The sequence below is a fragment of the Capricornis sumatraensis genome, chromosome 11 (assembly GCF_032405125.1).
Source record: "Capricornis sumatraensis isolate serow.1 chromosome 11, serow.2, whole genome shotgun sequence".
NCBI classification, from domain to species: Eukaryota; Metazoa; Chordata; class Mammalia; order Artiodactyla; family Bovidae; genus Capricornis; species Capricornis sumatraensis.
The window spans coordinates 65015639-65040117 of NC_091079.1; the positions used below are offsets into that span (position 1 = coordinate 65015639).

The window sequence follows — 24479 nt, forward strand, 5'->3', positions numbered from 1 at the left end:
CTCAAAAAAAAAAGAAGAAGAATAAGAATAGCACTAGTACTGCCATGATTTCCTCCCTTTAGGACATCCTCTCTGGGGGCAGTGACTCAACTTCCTGCCCTGAAATGGCGCCCCCAGTCATTGGTGACTCAGGTTGAAGCCTGAGTTTATCTCTGATGTCTGCTGTTCTTTCATACCCCACTTGTAGATATCCTAATTCAAAATTCTACTTTTTAAAATTAATTTTTAAATCATTTTTAAAAGACTTTTGTTGAATTTGTTACAATATTGCTTCTGTCTTATGTTTTGATTTTTTCGGCTACGAGGCTTGGGAGATCTTAGCTCCCCAACCAGGGACTGAACCTGCACCCCTTGCATCAGGAGGTGAAGTCTCAACTGCTGGGCCACCAAGGAAGTCCCGAGAATTCTACTACTTCTTACTATGTCCTTACCTCCACCCTAGAGTGAGGCATCCCTGCTTCCTGTTTTGACAGCCCTGGTCATGTGCTGGCTCTTGCCATTGCTCCTCACTTACTCCCCACTCCCAGTTCATTCCCCACGTAGTAACCCAAAGGAGTCTTTGCATATATGAGATTATGCCCAGTTCATCCCTTACTGAAAACTGTCCCCACTGAGTATAAAGTCAGGAGACCTCACCAAAGCCTGGAAGGCCCTGTGTGATCTGGCCCCTGCCTTCCCTTGGACCTCGTTTCCTAGGTTCACTTCTCTTGCCTTCACTGCCCTAGTGACGCTAGCCTTCCTGACATTCCTCTATTTGCCTCGACACTTCTGTGTGTTCCAAGGTCACCTCTTGAGAGAGACCCCTTTCTCACCACCTTAACTGCAATAGCACCATCCTTCCAGTAGGGGGCCCTGTCTGCCCTCATACATAGGTTTATGTGCGTTGCCTTCCTTGGGCAGGAGTGGTAAGCTTCCCTGCAGCTCCAATACCCAGAGTAGGGTCAGGCATAGATGGTGCTCAGTAAGTACTTCATAAAGGAAAGAGGTAAAAGGCGCGAGAATGATCAATATAAAGGCTTTTAAGCTTCTTCCAACTCCAATCTATGAGTCTGTGAAAGGCCCAACAGTCTGGATCACCAAAATGCCATTTGGCATCAGTTGGAGTATCAGAAAATTTAGGTGATGCTTCCTTTTTGAAATTGGGTTGACTTTTCTCTCTCTCCCCCACTTTAAAAATAATATTTATTTATTTATTTGGATGTGACAGGTCTTAGTTGTGGCACATGCGGTCTAGTTCCCTGCCTGACCTAGGATCAAACCCAGGCTCCATGCATTGAGAATGAAGAGTCTTAGCCACTGGACCACCAAGGAGGTCCTCAGAAGACTTCTCTCTCCTTGATCCCTCCCTGTGTAGGCAACTGACCACAGAGCCACGTGGTCAGTCAAGACACTCTGTGAGAAACGGCAGGACTAGAAAGGTCATAATGCTGCTAAGTCACTTCAGTCGTGTCCAACTCTTTGCGACCCCATAGACGGCAGCCCACCAGGCTCTGCCGTCCCTGGAATTCTCCAGGCAAGAACACTGGAGTGGGTTGCCATATAGCACTCCTCTAATTTTTGTCTGTAATAGCAGCCTCCTCATTCATCTAGATGCTGTTTAGTTGCTAAGTCATGTCCGACTCTTTGAGACTCCATGGACTAGAGCCCTCCAAGATCCTCTGTCTGTGGGATTTCCTAGGCCAGAATACTGGAGTGGGTTGCCATTTCCTTCTCCAGGGGATTTTCCTGACCCAATGATCAAACCCGCATCTCCTGCTTGGCAGGCAGAATCTTTACCACTGAACCACCAGGGAAACCCATCTACGTGGTTTTTGGATTCTTTAAAAACTCTTGGCTTTATCCAGTGGTCTTGGTCTGATTTACTTACTCTTATTACTTATTCCCTAAGTCCAGGTTAAATATGCCCTACTCACTGATAGCTCTCTGATAAGACTAGTTTAGCTCACCCAGTCTGGGCTCTCATATTTGCCCTTTCTTAACATTGACACACCTGTAAACATTGATCGTTATCTGCCTTGCATATCAATCTGAAAGCTCCAGGAGTGACCCGGACTGTCTTCTTCCTCATTATCCCTAGAGTGAATAGCAAAGTCACAAGGACACAGTCAGTGCTCAAAAAATGTTTGTTAAATTAACAGTTGGATTTTTATGATAAGCAACAAAAAGTGACAATATAAATTGCCAAAAAACGAGATATAATTGATGATTGTTGACTCCTTATCACTCCCATGACTCACCCTTGTTTAGACACTATTTTGTGATCAGCAGGAGGTGTTTGGTGAGGAGGCTGCCCAGGCATTTGCTCCTGTAAAATATCTAATGCTTGTCAAGAGGTTTTGGAACCACAGACTTGAATGGTTCCGTAAAAACCATCCAGGGATGTCAGCAAATCAGACTTTGTTCCTAAATTCCTTGGTGTACATATCACGATCTTTTCCAGAAGATATTTTATCAGGAAATTCTCTTATATAGTTTCCCTTAATCTCTCTCCTGTAGTCTAAGACTTTTATTTTCTTACCGAGGAAGACAAAGCACAACTAAAGTATGGTAGTAAGAATTAGGAAAAACTCTCATGCTTTAAATATTCTTCAGCTGTTGTCAATTTTCCTTTCTATCATTGGAAACAAGAAAAAAAAATAACAACAACAGCAAGAACATTTATGGTCTCAGGATTTGATAGAATAACTTGAACAGCCAAGCCTGTAAGAGGTGAAATGTTGATAGGTATAATTGTTTGTACCACATAGTGTGAAATGCACAGACTATTGTAAGAGTTTTGTATCTTACCCATTCAGAACTGATGAGATAACATTCTGATTGGGCTTCTGTATCCACACTTTGACATGTCAAATGCATTAAAGGAAATGTTGAAGTTGGAGTTTCTTAGATGGGCGCATCTTTGTTTCTTTGCTTGTAAAGAAACTGAGCCACGTACACTAGAATAAAACCCTCCCTTTGACTTCCCAGCACTAATGATGGACCAGCCAGCCTCTCCGGACCAAAGTTCTCCTTTGCCCTACCAACACCTCAGCAGAACATTCCAGCTTGTGAAACCACAGCCCAAATAATGAGGAACAGAAAGGGAGATGCTATCTATAATCTGCTGGTGGAAGGGATTTGGATAATCTGAATTGTGTTTCGTTTTTTAACCAGCCTTTTTTTCTGATTGGAGGTGCCCCCCGCTGCACTGGGTAGCATGTGGTGTCTTAGTTTCCCAATCAGGAATCCAACCCAAGCTCCCTGTGTTGGAAAGTGGAGTCTTAACCACTGGACGACCAGGAAAGTCCCCTAGTTTGCCTTAAAAAAAAAAAAAAAATGCATTATTCATTGTTGAGTTGAAGGCTTGTATAAAGCACTAGATTCCTGCTATTTGGAGGCCAATAGCCACGTAAATGATACCCAAGTCCCATTATGTGTCTAATGAATGAAATTTCAAGACCAAGGTCTGATAGCAGAATATTTGAAGGCAGGGCTATCCTAGAAGCCTGGGACTTAGACTTACCACTCCTTAGCTCTCCACCTTGGAGTGTGCCAGTGCCCAGAAATTAAGAAAGGAATTGGAAAAGAAATCTAAAGCCATGAGTTGACTTCTCCAAAACATGTTGAGTTCCAGTCACAAGACCAATTGCTACTGTAAAAAATTACTGCAGACTTAGTGACTTAAAATGACACAAATTTATTATCTTAGAGTTTTAGGGATCAGAAGTCTAAAATAGGTCTTCAGGAGCAGAAATCAAGGAGGAGCCACATTCCTTCTGGAGGGTGTGGGAAAGATCCATTCTCTTGCCTTTCCTACCAAGTAGAAGCTCAGTTCCTTGGCTTGTGGCCGTATCACTCCCGTGCCTGCTTCTGTTATCATATCTCTCCCCTCTCTGGCTCTCCTGTCTCCCTCTTTCAGTTATAAGGACCCACATGATTAGATTGGACCCACATGGATAATGTCAGATACTCTACCCTCTCAAGATCCTTAATGAAGTCACATTTGCAGTGTCCCTTTGGTCATATAAAGTAACAAACTCACAGGTCCCAGAGATGAAGACGTGGACATCTTGGGCCAAAAGGGCATCAGTCTGCCCGTTACAGTAGACAGACACGATTGCTTGAGAGCATGTGTGTGTCTGTGTGTCCCTTGCCTCCTTTCTCATGGCTGCAATGACCTGCCTGCTCTTGCTAAGCTTCCTGGGGTTCCCCTTCCCCCACCTCTCCTTCCTCTTCCTCGTACAGATTTTATTGAGGCTTCAGACCACCACCCACCTCCACAACCTCCTGCACTCACTTCCTTGCCAGGCACCCGTCTGGGGCCAAGTCAGTACTGGTGTGGTTCTCATCAGTTCTCCCCATCAAATGTATCTCTTCCCCCCACTTCTGCCTGGCACATGATGGAAGCACAGTTCAGGTGCGGACCCTTGGTGGGTGGGAAAGTTCCTGTGATTACTTCTGGCCAAAGATTTGTCAGTAACTCCAGGCTGAGCATTTCACTGTTGCTCTGAGACCTTCCAGCACATCTCTTTCTCCTCTGATACAGTGATCAGCAGTTTTCAAAATAGATGGACTTGCAGTTGACATGAGAATAGGCAGGAAATAAACATCATTGTAGCCACTGATATTTTGGGCCTACTTGTTACTGCAGCATGAAACCTGACTTACTCTGACTGATGCATTTAGCAAAGATTCAAGGAAGGTAAAGAGAGGCATGAACAGCATAGATTGCTCCTAACTGTTTCTCTCCATTCACCTGTCTCTACTCAGAAGACACTTAGGTTTTGCTATTTCTCAGAAAAAAAAAAAAATGCCCATTAACCCTACCTTTGGGCTGTTGGATTTCTTTTTCAAGGAGGTAGAGAATTTAGTTCCTGAAGTGGATAGCAAAGTGTACCCAAAGACTTACCTTTGATCACTGGTGGACTGTGTCTATTCGTCATCAGTTAAAGTGAAAGAAGACCTGCAAGTCTGGTGACTGGGGGTGTTGAGGAGCACAGGGGGGTGCTGTGGCATTTAGCAATAGTCATTCCCTTTATTTCTTATACAAACTCTCCAAGGAAAGTGTGCTTATTCCAGAGCAGGCAGAGTGGAGAGAGTTGGAGAACTTGATAGAAATCACAGTAGCAAGGGAAGCATGCAGGACCCTACCCCCACACCAGGAAAAGAAAGGGATTGAAAGGAATCTGTGCCAGGCTGCCCTGGTGGCTCAGATGGTTAAGAGTCCACCTGCAATGCAGAAGACCTGGGTTTGATCCCTGGGTTGGGAAGATCCCCTGGAGAAGAGAATGGCTACCTATTCCAGTATTTTTGCCTGGAGAATTCCATGGACAGAGGAGCCGGTGGGCTACAGGCCATGGGATCTCAAAGAGTCAGACATGACTGAGTGACTTATACTAACCAACACTATTCCAGGCTACCCAGGGCCCAGGGTGTCTTTTCTGAGGGCACTCACATCCGAGGCTCCTTGTTTTGTAGTGTTTTCGATGCCCACGCTCAGCCCTGCTGGACCCTCACCTTAGACCAGTGATTGAGCTAAGGCATAGCTCCCACCAGGCTTCCCTGGTGGCTCAGTGGTGAAAATTCCACCTGCCCATACTGGAGATGCAAGTTCGATCCCTGGGTCGGGAAGACCCCCCGGAGAAGGAAAAGGCAAGCCACTCCGATATTGGGGAAATGTTATGGACAGAGGAGCCTGGAGAGCTTCAGTCCATGGGGTCAGTGACTAAAACAGCAGTAGCATAGGTCCCACCAGCCAAAGACGAAACTCCAGCTCAGCACCAGGGGTGCAGCACAAGAGATGGATACTTGCCAATGGAACCTGGAACATTATTGCGTGTTTCACAGAAACATTATTGTAACCTGGTTAATCATTGCTGGAGTTTCCCTATAACCACAGTTAGAGCATCTAACTCTTCAGGCTGCTCATCAGTGGCACGGGTTCCTATAGGCGAGCCTCAGAACCCATCACCCAACAGAGAGCATTGTTTCTATGGAAACCTGCAATCCGTGACCCAAATACCCAGGTTAAAATGTTGCTGTTCTATTTAACTCAATGCGTGGGTCAGTTGGGGATTGCCAATAACTAGAAAAAACATTGAAGTGCTTTTTTAAATTTGTGGATTTTTTCTCCATCCTGCCTATCCATTCCTGTCAGCGGGCACAAAGGAGGACCCTCTATTCTAAAGTGTCTGTGTTTAGATGGAGACTTCTGTTAGGGCAAGGTCAGCCCAGAGGAAGACGGAAATCTTTTTCCAGTGTTGTTCATCTGCTTTTCCTTTTATTTCTTGAAACCCTGCAGGGCGAGCCCTGCTGAGACTTACAGACAAAAAGCTTGAACGAATGGGGATCGCCCAGGAGAACCTCCGGCAGCTCATCTTGCAACAGGTGCTCCAGCTGAAGGTGCGAGAAGAAGTCAGAAACCTACAGTTACTCACGCAAGGTACCCTGCTGCTGTCTAGTGGGTGGATGCGAGGGGAGGCGGGAGGAAAGAAACGCTTACCATCACGACAGAGGGGAGCTGGGGAAAAACGGAATTGTTTTGTTTTGGGGTTTGGGTTGTGTGTTTTTTTGCACAATTCTTTCATTTAAAAAAAAACAAAACCTATATAGATTTAAAGGTCACTCCCCTCCTAAAATTTCTCTTTTTCATAGCTCACTAGGGGGAAGGAGGTACAGATGAGTAATGGGTAAACAAACAGAATTATCTGAGCTAATTTCAAGGTCTTCCATCACATCCAGCTATGGAGGTTGTGCACTGCACAAGCCCCAGAGAGTACCAGTAACATAGATCAGGATACCGTTGCACCCCCTAGATTTACACAGTGTGCAGCTTGCACAACTGCACAGTGCTGCCCCGCTATTTGAGTCTAACTTCCCATTCTGCAGGGGCCTTGGGATTTGAGCGACACTGTGGTTCATATGGCCGTGATAGAAGTGGCATTTTTATTGTGTTTTGCTTTACTTCGGTTTTCACTGACTAGTGGGAGAAAAACATTTTAGAGGTATGTCTCCGTCCGTCCGTGTGTGTGTGTGTGTGTGTGTGTGTGTGTGTGTGTGTGTAAATACATGTGGGGGCTTTCCAGGTGGCTCAGTGGTAAAGAATCTGCCTGCCAATGCAGGAGATGCAGTTTCCATCCCTGGGTCGGGAAGAGCCCCTGGAGAAGGAAATGGCAAACCTACTCCAGTATTCTTGCCTGCGAAATCCCATGGACAGAGGAGCCTGACAGGCTACAGTCCATGGGGTCACAAAAGACTCAGACATGAGTTAGCAACCAAACAACAACAACACATATATATGTACGTACATATGTATGTATACACACACTTTCTAGGAATTTTGCAAACCCTATTTATCATCTTGAAAAGCAAATAGAATAAAATTTTAAATAGACTATGGAGAATTTAAAACTGGAATATTGCAACCATATAGTTCAAAAGAAGAATCATTAATAATTTCAATTTGTTGAAAGCGTTTAAAAGCCCTGTAACTGGAAGTGACAGAATAAAGTTGAGTCTTGAAGAAAACTTTAAGGCACGTTATATGTAAGTTATATGTCTAGGTAAGATCTGGTTGCTATCAACCGCCGTCAGCTATAACCCTGTTTTATTTTAATGCTCATTGTACACCATTTTGGATGAAAGGATGATAAAATATGTATTTTTGAGAGCCTTGGGTATTTTTCAACCTGTAGAATATTGTAATTGCATGCATACTGATATTGAAGAAATCTGGGTCAGCCAAGTTTCATGTTATTGCATTTGGATTAACCCAGTAATAGTCTGTTTGCCTAGAGGAAGTAAAGTACTGCCTGAAAGATGACCATTCTAGAAGGATAGATGCAGACTTCAGGTAATATGGAAATATATTGTTTATTTGGTGTGCATTATCTGCTTTGGTCTCCAGAGACTTTCAGTGGTAAATTTACAGTTAACAGGTACACTAAGTGACTTACATGTGAATCCAACTTAGTGATATACTTTTAAGTTTCTCTTAAGAAGTACAGAGAGATTCAAAGATTTATCAGAGGAATGTCCATTGCAGTGCTATGTATAAAACTGAGAAATTAAAAACAACTTAGAAGTTCAGCAATACAGGGAGAATCAGATAATTCTACATAAGCTGAGAAGATACAATATAATGGAGTCGTTGGAATTATATCTTCAAGGAATATATGACAACATGGGAAAATATTCAAAGTAATAGGAAGAAGGGAGAAAGGTCACATATAAAGTTTCATTTATAATATAAGCCCAGTTTTGTAAAGACATATTTTTATATGCACGTAGGAAAAGAGTTGAAAATGGTTTAGCCAGTATTTTGCTAATGGTTTTCCATGGGGAGTGACACTGTGGGTGATTGTTTTCTTTTTATTTTTCTAAATTTTTCCAATCTGCAAGTATAAATCCGTACTACATTTGTAATCAGAAAACACACACCATTTCAGCTCCAGTCACAGTGCCGCCCTGCCCGATTCTGTTCAGCATCTGGCGTTTCCTCCACTCTGCTGTTCTCCTCCTGGGGTGAGACACAGAATGAGACCTGAGCTCATCACGTGTACCTTTGGACTTTTCTTTTTTTTTTTTTTTTTTTTTTTTGCCTCTGCTACTGACAGTCTGCCATGTGTTTGCTCTGCAAAATCATTTTCTACAGCTTTCATTGCCCTAGATGCATAATATATAGGATTTTTCCTGAGATAGTACTCAACTCTATTAAGCTAAATATATGTTTGTGTTCTGGGAAGGTAATGCAGAGTTCAGCCTTTTCGATTCAGTTGTCATTTTCTTTCACTTTGAAAAGCAGTGCCTTTAGAATTCTTTCATTTCATTCCCTTTAGAAGAAGAGATCATGTTCTCTAGCTCTTGGAAATTTTGTCTGCACTCCTATTACTTTTTTTTATTGCTTGTCCTTTCCATGTTAATGTTCAAACTCATTTTATGTCGAATGGCCTTTGAAAATCCATGCCTTATTGAAAGGATGATTTCTTTAAAAAAAGAAAAGGGAAACAGAAATTGACAAGTCATGATTCATAATAGAAGTTCTAAAATCAGCTAGGGTTGCCTTAAAACATTGTGGGTCTAGGTTTGCTATAATAAGAATTGTAACTCCATTCCACCCAGGTGAACTGAGTGACTTAACTTGCATATCATATAAAAATGTACCAGGCAAGTGATAATGTGATTCAGTATTGAATATTTGATCCCTCGTCTCTGAAAATATTCATCACTGGAAATAAGATGCTAGATAGGTATAAGCAGATGTCTTAGAACGTTCCTTCATTTTGGGAAATCCCTGCACTTTCCCTTGAAAGAGTGTAACTCACCTCTCCAGTCTCTAGAGATACACTGTCTTTCTCAGCTCACATGGGACTATGATTCTAGTGTAATGCAATTCATTTTTGTTTTTAAGAAATATTTTCCTACTAACATATGGAAAAGAAATGTAAAAAAGCAAAATGGCTGTCTGGGGAGGCCTTACAAATAGCTGTGAAAAGAAGAGAGGTGAAAAGCAAAGGAGAAAAGGAAAGATATAAGCATCTGAATGCAGAGTTCCAAAGAGTAACAAGAAGAGATAAGAAAGCCTTCCTCAGCAATCAGTGCAAAGAAATAGAGGAAAACAACAGAATGGGAAAGACTAGAGATCTCTTCAGGAAAATTAGAGATACCAAGGGAACATTTCATGCAAAGATGGGCTTGATAAAGGACAGAAATGGTCTGGACCTAACATTAGCAGAGGATATTAAGAAGAGGTGGCAAGAATACACGGAAGAACTGTACAAAAAAGATCTTTATGACCCAGATAATCATGATGATGTGATCACTAATCTAGAGCCAGACATCTTGGAAAGTGAAGTCAAGTGGGTCTTGGAAAGCATCACTACGAACAAAGCTAGTGGAGGTGATGAAATTCCAGTTGAGCTGTTTCAAATCCTGAAAGATGATGCTGTGAAAGTGCTGCACTCAATATGCCAGCAAGTTTGGAAAATTCAGCAGTGGCCGCAGGACTGGAAAAGGTCAGTTTTCATTCCAGTTCCAAAGAAAGGCAATGCCAAAGAGTGCTCAAACTACCACACAATTGCACTCATCTCACATGCTAGTAAAATGCTTAAAATTCTCCAAGCCAAGCTTCAGCAATACATGAACCGTGAACTCCCTGATGTTCAAGCTGGTTTTAGAAAAGGCAGAGGAAGCAGAGATCAAATTGCCAGCATCTGCTGGATCATGGAGAAAGCAAGAGAGTTCCAGAAAAACATTTATTTCTGCTTCATTGACTATGCCAAAGCCTTTGACTGTGTGGATCACAATCAACTGTGGAAAATTCTGAAAGAGATGGGAATACCAGACTACCTGACCTGCCTCTTGAGAAACCTGTATGCAGGTCAGGAAGCAACAGTTAGAAGTGGACATGGAACAACAGACTGATTCCAAATAGGAAAAGGAGTACATTGAGGCTGTATATTGTCACCCTGCTTATTTAACTTCTATGCAGAGTATATCGTGAGAAACGCCGGACTGGAAGAAACACAAGCTGGAATCAAGATTGCTGGGAGAAATATCAATAACCTCAGATATGCAGATGACACCACCCTTATGGCAGAACGTGAAGAGGAGCTAAAAAGCATCTTGATGAAAGTGAAAGAGGAGAGCGAAAAAGTTGGCTTAAAGCTCACCATTCAGAAAATGAAGATCATGGCATCCGGTCCCATCACTTCATGGGAAATAGATGGGGAAACAGTGGAAACAGTGTCAGGCTTTATTTTGGGGGGCTCCAAAATCACTGGAGATGGTGACTGCCGCCATGAAATTAAAAGACGCTTACTCCTTGGAAGGAAAGTTATGACCAACCTAGACAGTATATTCAAAAGCAGAGACGTTACTTTGCCGACTAAGGTCCGTCTAGTCAAGGCTATGGTTTTTCCTGTGGTCATGTATGGATGTGAGAGTTGGACTGTGAAGAAGGCTGAGCACCGAAGAATTGATGCTTTTGAACTGTGGTGTTGGAGAAGACTCTTGAGAGTCCCTTGGACTGCAAGGAGATCCAACCAGTCCATTCTGAAGGAGATCAACCCTGGGATTTCTTTGGAAGGAATGATGCTAAAGCTGAAGCTCCAGTACTTTGGCCACCTCATGCGAAGAGTTGACTCATTGGAAAAGACTCTGATGCTGGGAGGGATTGGGGGCAGGAGGAGAAGGGGACGACCGAGGATGAGATGGCTGGATGGCATCACGGATTCGATGGACATGAGTCTGAGTGAACTCTGGGAGATGGTGTTGGACGGGGAGGCCTGGCGTGCTGCGATTCGTGGGCTCGCAGAGAGTCAGACACGACTGAGCGACTGAACTGAACTGAACACATTTAAATGAGGATTGTTGCCTTCAAAGGAGCCAGTTTGTGAGGATGATTACTTAATTCACAACTGATTGAGTTTCTTATGTGTTTCCTTCATGCTTTGGAAGGCAATTTCAAAACATAAGCTTTAACGGAGTAGCAATAGTTTAGGAAGAACCTGAGTGTCCACCATTAGGAGGCCAGATAAATACGTTGTGGTACATCTGGGCAATGTTGTGTTCTCAGAAGTTATAAACACGAGATTGAGGACTAATGATATGGAAGGATCTGGAGATGCTGAATGAAGTAGAAAAAGCAAGGTGCAGAACAAGGTGGAGCGAGAGGATGCTGCATTTGCAAATGAAAGAGGGAGAAATATGCATATGTGCTTTATGTGCATAAGGAAATGATACATAAGAAGCTAATACAGACTCTTACCTGTGGGACAGGGAAGAAGGGAGATACAGGATTTATGCTCTTTAAGTCATTTTGTGTCTGGAAATATGTTCATATTAACTGTTTAAAATATTTTAAAAGAAACAAGGAGAAACCGTGAATTTCACACAAGCCTGAATTTTAAATCTTGGCCCCAACACTTACTGGCGTGTTATTTCATGGAAGTTACTTAATCTGTCTGTTTTCCAATTTGCTGATCTCTGAAAAGTGAGATCAGTAAATCTACTCACCTCATAGGGTGTTATGAGAATTAAATGAGCTCAAATATATATGTCACTCAGTGCAGTATGACAGTAAGCACAGTACATGGTTGGTGGTCAGTAATAGAAGCCACAAAATTAAATCAACCTCCTTAATTTATATCAAAGCTTTATTTTTATGCTATGCTTTATTGAGATAACCTACAGAATATAGAGTTCACAGAATATACAGTTTAACTACTTAAAGTGTAAATTCGATGATTTTTTAGTACAGTCACAGAGTTGTGCACCCATCACCACAATTAATTTTGAAACATTTTCATCACCCCAGAAAGAAACCCAATACCCACTAATAGTCACTCCCCATTTCTTCCCAATGCTCCCCAACCAGCAGCTTTTAAAAACCATTAATCTGCTTTCTGTTTGCCTGTTCTAGACGTTGCCTATGAATGGAATAATCCAATATGTGGTCTTCTGCAATTGGCTACTTTCACTTAGAATAATGTTCCTAAGGTTCACTCATGTTGTAAGCGTGTGTCAGTATTTCATTTTTTTAATTGCCAAATTGTATTTCATCATATGAGTGTACTACATTTGATTTATTCATTCATCAGTTGGACACTTGGATTGTTTATGAACCTTGGATATTTTCTATAATATTGTTTTGAACATTCTTGTACAACACTTTGTATAGACTTGTTTTCATTTCTCTTGGTTATATACCTGGGCATGGAATTTTAGAGTCATAAGGTAACTCCATGTGTAACCATTACAGGAGCTGCCAGACTGTTTTCCAGAGCAAGCTGTACCCTTTTATATTCCCACAAGCAGTCTATGAGGGTCTCAGTTTCTCCACATAGTTGCCAACACTTGTTATTGTATGTCTGTTTTATTATAACCATTCTAATATGTGTAAAGTAGAATGTCACTGTGGTATTGATTTGTATTTCCCTGACAGCTACTGATATTGGACACCTTTTCAAGTTCTTACTGGCCATTTGTGTATCTTCTCTGGGTAAACATCTATTATAGATCCTTTACTTATTTTATAATTGGATTATTTGTTTTTTTCCAAGCTTTATCTTGGACCCACCATGTTTCTCCATGTTTGATTACCCACTTTATTTACAAGATCTAAAGCTAAATATTGGGCTGCCATTTCTAAAGAGGAACCCAGTTCTCCAAGGATGAAGTCTTGAATGCCCACTAGAGGCATTCAAAGGAACCTGCCACAAACTTGGAAATCAACGCCAAAATGAAACAAATGAATGGACTCTAAAGATTTCCTCTCAAGGAAACAACATCCTTTTGGATGTAGAAATTATACAGAAATCAGTTACTTCAGTTTGTAATCAGACCTCCAAATTAGATACATCCATCTGAAAGCTCATTCTACCCTGTTTCTAGAGGAAGTAAACTAATAGATACTTAAGGCTAATTTTCTAACTTTTAACTGATGTTTTAAAATTTGCCTGAAACTTTTCTTCTATACCAGTCATTGTCACTTAGCCACCAGGAGCCCCATGACAGTAATATGGCCAAAATCGTCACAAATAGACCAGGAGGGCTGCGGCCTGTGACTGTAGGTTATCCTGAGCACAGGAGAGATGACGTTTCTGCCCTCCTTTTTCTTCCTGCCCCTCTTCTGCATGCTGACCAGAGAGAAAAACTGTAAGGTGCTTTAAAAATGTGTATGGTGGACTCATAGTAAATACATCCATTTATGGGCTCTATCAATGAAATGTGACAAAAATTCCTGAAGCAGCTCATTATCTAAAGCCAAAACTATCCTTCAGCTAAAATGCTGGTCTCTAACTGCCCTGCCTTTATTCGCAATGGCCCTGTAACTGCCTGATATTTGCCAGCAACATAATCAGTGTTTGGCCCTGCTTTACTCTCGTTCCCTTTGGTGCCTTTGAGGTGCTTCCTTCCTTCCTGCAGCCTTTTGGTCTTCTGTGGAGTGGCCAGGCTGTTCCTCTGGTGGTCTTGCTTGCTTCCATGTTCCTGCAGGAAACTCAACCATATCAGGGCACCTGCAGCTGTCTTGTGTGAAATGCAGTACAGAGCAGGAAATAATATCATTATGTTATTTATTATGCTCGATGCATGAGACACAAGGAAAAAAAAATGGTGCTTTATGTAATATACAGAGTGGTGCAAATTATTCTGGGATCCACCAAATTAATCTATAATCAAACTTACAGGGGGCATCCTTAGCTCTTTATTACAGGATATTTCTAGGAAGAAAAACACCCAGGGATACTAAAAGCTGTTTCTCATATAGCTGATGAGTATTAAATATTTACTATATGCAAAGCAATGCACTAATTGTCACATCAACCCTTGACATTGACCCTAGCATAATCAGTATTGTCGTTAGCTTCAATTTACTTGTGGGGAAACTGAGGTCAGAGAATATAAATAATAGATGCAGTTTCGGACAGCTAGTAAAAAGCCTCCTACAGGTCTGTCTGACTTCACAGCAAACCATATCCATTACACTGTATCCCTCTGATCTGTCCAGTGAGTTATTCCTATTTCACAGCAATGATATGAGGATTGCATGAGATTTTATGTGAAGACTATACAGCACAGTTCATGGCATAGTCTATGAAAGTGGGCTGGCAGACTTATCCTGGGAAGAGCTAGATAGTAGGTATTTTAGTCTTTATAGGCCATAGAATGTCTGTTGTAAAACCCCGCCCCCACCCGTCATGGGAGAGCAACCACAGACAGTCTGAAGTGAATGGGGCATAGTAGTGCACCAATAAAACTTTATTTACAAGCACAATTTCTAGTTCATAGTTTGTGGACCCCTGCTTCACAAGGTCAAAAGTGTAAACTTTTAACATCACCATCAAGATTACAGTTTTATTCTTAATATCTTCCCCTTTGAGCTGTAATTGCCTCCCTCAACCCCTGGAACACTGTAGGGTAGAACCACTCCTGCAGTGCCCTTTTCAGTGTCTTTCTCGGCTATAGATACATGGATAATATAAAAATGTAACAGTAACTGTGAAGGTTGGGTAAATTTAAGCAGTAGAAAGCGATGTTCCTGCTGGAGGATAAGGCAAATGAAGACAGTAAATGCTGCCAGTCTTCAAAGGCCTTTTTAATTAGTGCCTGCAAAATGGAAAAAAAAAAAATAAGAGTATGATTGTTTACCAAGGCCAGTTATAGCTCATTAAACATTAGTGTTTCCCAAAGGGCTTTTTCCACATTGTCAAAAATATATGTGTCAAATTTTAGTTGAGAATTACATGACCAGATGGACTTGCCCAAAGCTCCATCTTATGGAACAACACAAATTAGAAACACTACTCCCTAAGCCAAGAAGACTTTTCAGAACCATGTGTACAGACTGAGTATTTTAGTCCAGTCACCCCCACAACGATACTTTAGCAACTAAAGTAGGCCATCTGAATTGGAATAGGCCATCTGGTCCACCACCTTGCTTAAAGAAAGGAGTCTTTGTTAGAGCACATCAGTAGACTTTTTGAGAAAATTTCCAATCTCATTTTACAATTTTGAGCACCAAGACCCAAAGACGGTTAGAGGATGGTCTGTGGTTACCCAGCTAGTCAGTGGCAAAACTGAAACTAGATCCCAGTTCTCTTAATTCCCAGGCTGGTGTTCTTTTTTCTCATTGTTTCTAATAAGGTATAATTTACATACAGTAAAATCACCATTTTTAATGTACAGTTCTGCAAGTTTTAATAAATGCATATGGTTGTATAACAACCACCACCACAGTCAAGATATAACAGTTTTATAACTCCAGAAAATACTCTCCCTGCTACCCCCATGTTGTCAACACTTCTCATTACCTCCAATGTCTGGAAGTCACTGATGGGTTTTCTGTTCTTAGTTTTGCCCTTTCCAGAATGTCATGCCATGGGACTCATAAAGTCTGGCTTCTTTCACTTGCTATGCACTGAACCATACCAAAGCTGAAGGTATGTGTCACTTGTTCATTCATGCTCACTTTTTAGCATTGAGTTGGATGGATATACCACGGTTATTTATCCATTCCCCAGGTGAAGGACATCTAACTTGTTTCCAATCTGGGCAAATACTAATAACGCTGGTAAGCCTTCACAGTGACTTCTCTGGCAGTCCAGTGGTTAAGAGTTCACCTTGCAGTGCAGGGGGTGTGGGTTCCATCCCTGGTTGGGGAACTAAGATCCCATATGCCTTGCAGTGCAGAAAACCAAAACATACCAGCAGAAGTAATATTGTAACACATTCAATAAAGACTTTAAAAATGGTCCACATCAAGATAAAATCTTTAAAAGGGATAAATAAAAGTGTGCACATATAGGTTTTTGTATAAACATCAGTTTTCATTCATTAGAAAAGTACCTAGAAGTGATTGCTGGGTTGCATACAACACGTTTAACTTGGTAAGAACTGCTAGGCCAGTATTCTTAGGATAATCAAAACAGAACAGCAGTAGAGACTGACTTTAATACATATAAAATATTGGAGCTTTTCTGAAAGTCACTGCATCTCTGCAAATGTCCTCCCTAGCACTTTCTGGAGCCACTATTACTGTAAGAGGGCCCTGCTTTCCTGGGAGTTCCTAATAAATTGTCTAAGGTAGGTTTAGGTAGTTCACTCATTAATTCAATTTAAAAATTCTAGCATCTATGTACAGGCACTAGGGTATGGTTTTCCCCGGTTGTCCCTGAAAAAAGCTTCCTTTGCCTCTTTACTAAGCAATAAAATCCAGTAATATTTGCAGCTCCTAGAAGAGAAAATGTGAATCAGATTCCTTGTTATGTGTACATGAGCTATGTTTGATGGCTCTTTCTGGTATCTCTCAGTCTATTCTATTTAATTTCCAGGCTTCTCCATGTCTAATTTCAGCTGTGTCATGGTGCTATGAACCTGATGGTCACATATCAGGTCTCTTCATAACTGGCTCATCTGTATCATCATTGGATAGCATTACGTTTTTCCTCCTTAGTGCTCATCTATTCCATGAGCATGATAGTGACCCCTTGGTTCTCCCCTTTGGTTTCTAATGGCTCCTTCTCAGGCGGGGGGCTTGCCGCCTCCCTCTACCACCCCCCAAATGTTGATGCCCCCTGGAGGTAAGTCCTCTGGTTCTCCTTTTGCATGCTGTCTAGAGAGCCTCGCCCACTCCCATTGCTTTAACCATCCCCTACTTCAAAGTTACTTTCAAATACATCTTAGACCTCTATGAAGCTTCAGTTCCTTACATTAACATCCTTAAAAGATGTGGACCTCTGATGAGTAGTCCACTGACATCTCAAATTTAAAATATCCAAAGTCAACCCAGTTGTCTTTCCCACCAGCTCTCCATCCAGTTCTCCTCCCTGTATTTCTTCTCAAGGTTATTAATGCCTTATTCACACCATCACCTGAGTGAAGAAGGCTTGGAGTCACCTGTACTCCTCCCGTCCCCTCCCCACTCACATGTAATCAGTGAGCAAACCCTCTGAATTCTGTTTGTAAAATGGCTTTCTAGTCAGTCTCTGCCTCACCCTCATCCTTGTCACTGTGTTAAATCACCTCTCTTTGGCTTTTTCCCAGGCCATTAGAATAACCTACTAGTTATGATTTTGCTCTCTAGTCTCTCCCTTGCCCCATTCATTCTCCTTTACCTTCCAACTTCCGTGGCCAGAGTTAATTTAAATATGTATCTGATGACATTATTTCCCTCCTAAAAAAAAAAAAAACATTTGATGACTCCCAATTGCCTAAGGAATAAAATCCAAACTCTTTAGTATTCCGTAGAAATCCATTATAAAGCTTTTCATAGGTGTATTAACTTTGGGCAAGTTACTTGTCAGAGATTAAGTTTCCTTAGTTGTAAAAATGGGGACAGAATCTATTTCACCAAGTTGTTATGAATATGGTATAATAAAAAAGACCAAGCCAGGATGAGACATCACCTCTTCTGAGAAGCCTTACCTTATCTCTCAGGTAGAACCAATCACTCTGTCCTCTCTAAGTGCACTGTTCATACCAATAATCTATTCATTACACAGTGTCTGTTGAATATCTGTTTGCTCTTCCATCCTGTTCTTCCAATGAGCTACAGGCTCTGTGGTAGACACTAGGGATTAAAGGAGCACCCAGTCTAGCCATAAGGATAGGTTATATGTGCCGTGGCAGAGATGCATAGATGTGCAGTGATGGCACAGAACTGGAACATAACCTCATCTGGGAATAGAGGGTAGGGGAGATTTGCTGAAGGTGTAACTCTGTCGATAGAAGTTGGAAGTTAATTAAAGGGGAATGAATGGGGGAGGGCAGAGACTAGAGAGCAAAGCATAACTAGAAGGTTATTCTAATGGCCTGGGAAGGGGCCAAAGGGAGGTGGTTTAACACAGTGATAAAGGCTGGGGGTGAAGCAGGGACTGACTGGAAAGCCATTTTACAAACAGAATTCAGAGGGTTTGCTCACTGATTACATGTGAGTCGGGAGGGGACAGGAGGAGTACAGGTGACTCTGAGTCTTCTTCACTTGGGTGATCGCGTGCATAAGGCATTAATAACCTTGAGAAGAAATACAGGGAGAAGAGCTTGATCTCAAAGGATGAAAGTTTTGACAGAGGGACATGAGCTGGCATGAGGCAGGAGCGGAAGCTTGGCCTCAGCACGGGCGCATGGGTGTCTTTGTCTCCCCTGCAGACCGTGGGCCCCCTCAGTTGTCATCTGGTTTTGCTGTGCTCTCCTATCTCCCAGCACCGTGTCTCACAGAGAGTGAAGCCTCTGTTTAAATGTGTTTTGCTGATTTAAGTGTAATTGTTGCCCTTTTCTCCTTATTTACCAGCTCTTATTTCATTTTCAGTGTCATCTTCTCAAAACAGTGAATACAGTATCATTTTTTTAATGGGTTCGTAATAAACGAGAGTCGCTACATAGCCAGTTTGCATTATCCATGGGCAAAATTGCCCCAAATTGTATTCCTTTGTGCTCTCGTTGTCTTGATTTGATTAGTACAGTGGCAGTGGCTATGGTTCTTAAATGTATATACCTTTGGTGAGGACTCTTAAATACATAAGCCCCCCCCCCCAGCTCCCACCATATACACTGAGTTGTACCTCATATTTTCAAGTCTTCAGCATTGTCCTCAGTGACACTCAACTGACCATAGCATGAACCTTTTCTCATAAAACCCAGTTAATTGTCCAGGGGCTCACAGTAGGTGAGGACATTGAATGAGTAATTTGATAGGATTACTCGCGAATTAGTCCTTTGTCCCACTGGACTCTTCCGTTGCCTCTCCTTCCTTCAGTGTTGTTTGATCATGCCCTACCAACCGCATGCCCTTCCCGGTTTCCAAGACAGTCTTTCTTCAACCTGCTGCCTTCTTGGGCTTTACCTTCACCAGATTTTAGGATCTTCACACCCTGTTTCACATAGTCTGCAATTAGGAATATTTCTAATTGTACCAGGTCTTTGTGCCTTCAGGGAAATTCTCCTTGGTATGAGCTTTATGTTTAGTTTCCTAAACACAGACTTCTTTGGGGGATCATTAAGCTCTCACATCAGTTCATTGGTAGGAGTTAGCATAGTGACACGTGCATCCTGGTTAGAGTCCACTCCCATTTCATTTTCATTCTGAAGTTCATTGTGGCCATTCAAGAAAGTGTTTTGTTCGAGGTTTGAAATGGACCCTTGATTCCAGTCTCTTGTAGTCTTCATGGCTGAAAAATACCTGCTTGTTCTGAGTGCCCCAATGGCCCCTCTAACTAGTAGATGGTGGAAGTGTTCACATATCTTTCTAATTTGGACACATTCTGCCAGGAATTATTCTTTTCATTACTTCCCTACAACTCTGTGTCTTATGGTATCTTTTGCATGGTAAAGAGTTCCCGTTCCCATTAGGAAACCCCCACAGGTTCCAAATGCTTCATGTCTGTCTCTGAAAAAATCATCAACCTTGAAATCCTTTGCCATTGACCCCTTTGCATTAAATGTTCTAAATGAAATCAAAAATATAGTTGGTGTTTCTTGTTTGGACAATTCAAGATGGCCATGAGATTGCACTGCTATGTCACCTCATGGTTTGAAGAACCTTCAGTGACTGATATTGTAATGAAGGTGATATGTGGGTTTTCCACAACTGACATTGGTCCATTTCTTTGGTGGGGAGTCTGGATCCTGAAATCTGAGCTGTATGGTATTCAACCCTCCTATGGGTTTTTAGAAAGGCACTTGAGAAGGACAATGGCATGTGGACCTGATATGAGAAAATCAAAGCCATTGGCAAGGATGCATGCAGTCATGTTGGATTTTTTTAAGAAGAAAGAGAGAAAATATGCCATCTAAATGCTTTAGGATTTCTGTCCCTCGTATTATATATGATATATTACTTTTGCTGTGGCTTTTTTCTTTGGGGCAATCAATTCTCAGTGCCTGGAGTTAAGTTCTACAGTGTAGATGTTCAAGGTTCTGCTTACATCCGAGTTTCTACATGCCAGTTCTAGAAGGCCCCACATACATACATGTACTGTGAACGGCCCAGCCTTGTGCCCCAACCAAGAATTAAGATCTTTTGTTCTTCCTTGAAATAGCACCTCCATTCTTTGTATCCCTTTTTTGTTTGTTTAACCCTTTCTAGTAGCAGTTATACAATCATCCAGTAATTCATCTAAAAACAAGTTTATTGAGATCCTACCATGTACCCAGCACTTTATCTATGTGTTAGGGATACAGGGATGAATATGACATTTCTTGACCTTGAAGTCAAGCAAAATAGATATGAGGAGTACCAGAGGTAAATTTAAATGTAGAATTCTAGGACCTTATAGGAAGGTCGTCTGATTTGGAAGGAATGTGTCAGGAAAGATTCCGAGAGTAAGTGCCCTCTGAACTGAACTGGGTGCTATAATTAGCAGAGTGTGTTTATTTTCTCTTTAATCATCAAGCAGATAGAAAATTGCTAAGATGATAAGAACTTTGAAGAGGTTATTTACTAACAAATCATTACTACTGAGTGTCTGCTATGTGTCTGCCTTTACTGAGTGTTGGTGAAATTCAGTAGACATGATAGACATGGTTCTCCCATACATGGATTTTGTGTTTTAATGAGGAAAGTGAAGTGAAAAGTGAAAGGGAAGTCGCTCAGTCATGTCCGACTCTTCGCGACGTCATGTCCGACTCTTCGCGACCCCGTGGACTGTAGCCTACCAGGCTCCTCCATCCATGGGATTCTCCAGGCAAGAATACTGGAGTGGGCTGCCATTTCCTTCTCCAGAGGATCTTCCCAACCCAGGGATCGAACCCGGGTCTCCCGCATTGCAGGCAGACACTTTAACCTCTGAGTCATCAGGGAAGCCTTTTAATGAGGAAGGTAGGCATCAAAGAAAGAATCATAGTAACACAACAGGTGATGTGAAAGGGAACGTTAATTACACTTTGGGGAGGGGATTCCCTGACTCTGAAAGATTAGGAAAACCTCCCTCAAGTAGCTGAGATCTCAAAGAGGAAGAGGCAGTAACTAGGGCAAATGGGAATTGGGAAGGTGTCTCAGGGAGAGGGAATAGCCTCTTCTAAGGTCAAGGTTGAAGAGAAAGCTCGATGCATTCCAGGAACACAAGAAAGGCTAGTATGATTACAGGTGGAGACAGAGGGAGAAGGGACCAGCCAGCAGGAAGCCAGGCTGAAAAGGGACCCAGTCATGAATGTGAATGCCTTGTTTGTTTGAGCCCCTTAAGGAATTTCAAAGTCCCCTTAAGTTCCAAGGGACTCTCAAGAGTCTTGAGAGTCCCTTGGACTGCAAGGAGATCAAACCAGTCAACCCTAAAGGAAATCAGTCCTGAATATTCATTGGAAGGACTGATGCTGAAGCTGAAACCCCAATACTTCAGCCACCTGATACGAAGAACTGACTCATTTGAAAAGACTCTGATGCTGGGAAGGATCAATTGAAGACAGGAGGAGAAGGGGATGACAGAGGATGAGACGGTTGGATGGCATCACTGATTCAATGGACGTGAGTTTGAGTAAGCTCTGGGAGTTGGTGATGGACAGGGAAGCCTGGCATGCTGCAGTCCATGGGGTCACAAAGAGTCAGACACGACTGAGTGACTGAACAGAAGGAATTTAGAGACAATGAGGAGACACTGAAGGGTTTTAGACTGGAGACTATGCTGATCAGATCTGTATATCAAAAGATGAGAAGAGGCACTGGAGAAGGACGAGACATCCAGTCCGGAAGCTGTTGCATTGATCTGTGCAGGGGATGATGACATCCTGAGCGAGGGTGGTGGCAGTGAGGGTAAAGAGGTATCAGCTCGAGAGACTAGAGACTTCCCTGGTGGTCCAGTGGCTAAGACTCTGTGCTCCCAATGCAGAGGGCCCAGGTTCAATCCCTGGTCAAGGAACTAGATCCCACATGCCATAACTAACAGTTTGCATGCCACAATTAAAGATCCCACATGCTGTAACAAAGATCAAAGATCCTGTGTGCTGCAACTACAACCCAGCATAACCAAATAAATAATATTTTTTTAAAAAGCAACTCAAGAGACTAGGCTACCTGCGATGGTAGATCAAGAACCAGTGGATGAGAGGATTGTACAGTAGCATCATTCTCTCTTCTGTACCCCAGTCTGCTCCCCCAAATCCATGACCTCCCTGTTGCAGAAGTATCTGAGCAGGCTTCTTCAAAATCTAGATTTCGAGACCTTACTCTGAAACTGTCATGTCAGGCTCTCCAGCCCAGGTGTTAGTATTTTAGACAGCTTCACCCCCATATGAGTCTGACACTAATGAAAGGTTGGGGGCACTGTGTAGGTTCAGCACACAGAGTACTCCAGGCACCCATCTCTCCCATAGCATCAGAGTAAATCTCCTTTTGGGCTTAATGAGTCTGCTTGTCATACCTGGGTGAACTCAGAGAGAGGCATCAGCCCTTGGAGTGCAGGAGGGTATCTCACCTTAAAACCCACATGGAATGGAAATCTCACCTTAAAACCCACTTGGAATGGAGCCCATCTAACTGATCACCCAGCTTTGTAGGTGAGGTCCCCAAGATTTAAGCAGCCCTTTCTCCACAGTTCTCAGGAGACAGCACCACTGCAATCCCACATCCTGTATTCCCCAGGAGAAATGAAACAAACTCTCCCAGACAGTCAGTCCTGCAGGGCAAGACAGAAGGTAATTTACACAGCACCTCCACTATCTCTTGCATGTGACAGGTATCAGGGCAAAGCTATAGTGGTAGGACCTCCAGTAAAGCTACAAGAGAGGAAAAGACAAAGAAAAGTATGTGTCTCATCTCCAGCAAGAACACTTTAGGTGTTTATATTGGACACCATGGAGGTTTCATCATTTGACAGTCATTTTCAAAATCATGAATACTTAATATTACCATTAGATGCTGTTTTTATTTCAAAGGCACAGGTTACCGATGTTATCACAAAAGGCAAATCTGGAGCTAATACTGATTGTGCACCTATTTGCACATTTGGCATTTTAAATTCCATATTTAGTTCATACAATAACTTTGCAAGGTAGTTGTCATGAAACCCATATTACAGATAAAGAAACTGAGGCCCAGAGAGCTGCAATGCTACACAATTAAAACTAGTAGATGCAAGGATTCTTCAGAGAAACAGAACCAATATCAGATACATATAAAATGTTATATAGGAGATACAAGCATAGGCAGGGAAAGAGAGGTGGGGCTGTGAGTTGATTAACTGAGTCTCCATTAGGAACTAGCTCTCATGATTATGGGGGCCAAGATCTACAGTCAGAAAGCTGGGGACCCAGGACAGCCACTGGTGTCGTTCCAGTCCAAATATTGGCAGGCCGAAAACCCAAGAAGAGCCAGTGTTACAGTTCAAGTGCAAAGGCCGGGAGACAAGTCAGGCAGGAGGGGTTCGCTTTTACTTGAGGGGGGCATTAACCTTTTTGTTCTGTGCAAGTCTTTGACTGATTGGTTGAGGCCCACCCACACAGGAGAGAGCAATCTGCTTTATTCCTCTACCTATTCAAATGTTAATCTCATCCAAAAACACCCTCACAGACACACTCAAAATAACATTTGACAAATATCTGAGCACCCTGTGGCTCAGTCAAGTTGACATGTAAAATTAATCACCCCAGTGGGTAAGATAACTAGTTGTCTCCAAAACCAATGCCCTTTCTTTCCAACCTACCTGCCTGCTGTGAAGTATCTCTTCTTTCAAAGATGCAGTTATTTTTCTTCTATTAAAAACTCTCAGTGCCAATGCACTTTTAAACATTAATGCTTGAGGCTGTTCAAATAAAAGATTTTTCTTAGTAGCTTGCTTATCACACCTGGTTATCACTCTCCATCCCCCATTTTCCATGATTTAGGGCTGCTAGGAAAGGGAGGGTGTCGTTTTGCTGGGCTGTCTCTTGCATACCTGAGATCTGGGAGCACTAAGAAATCAAATTTGCTCATCTCCCAACTTGACATCATAATGAAGCAGAGATGCCAACCCAGCATTTCCTGATGTCCCTCAAATATCCTTAGTAATCTTAATCTTATTAGATCAATGATG

General features: G+C 42.2%; 1 protein-coding gene and 1 non-coding gene across 2 annotated transcripts in view; both read left to right on the forward strand.

Annotated features, from left to right (window-relative positions):
* Nucleotides 1–24479, forward strand: part of SAMD12 (sterile alpha motif domain containing 12) — a 395367-nt gene that overhangs the window by 202340 nt on the left and 168548 nt on the right. The window contains exon 4 of the mRNA XM_068983432.1: nucleotides 6281–6421. Within this exon, the coding sequence (XP_068839533.1) occupies nucleotides 6281–6421 (141 nt within the window). The remainder of the gene's footprint in view (nucleotides 1–6280; nucleotides 6422–24479) is intronic.
* TRNAG-CCC (transfer RNA glycine (anticodon CCC)) lies at nucleotides 22256–22328 on the forward strand. Its single transcript has one exon. It is a non-coding gene; the product is annotated as a tRNA-Gly (tRNA).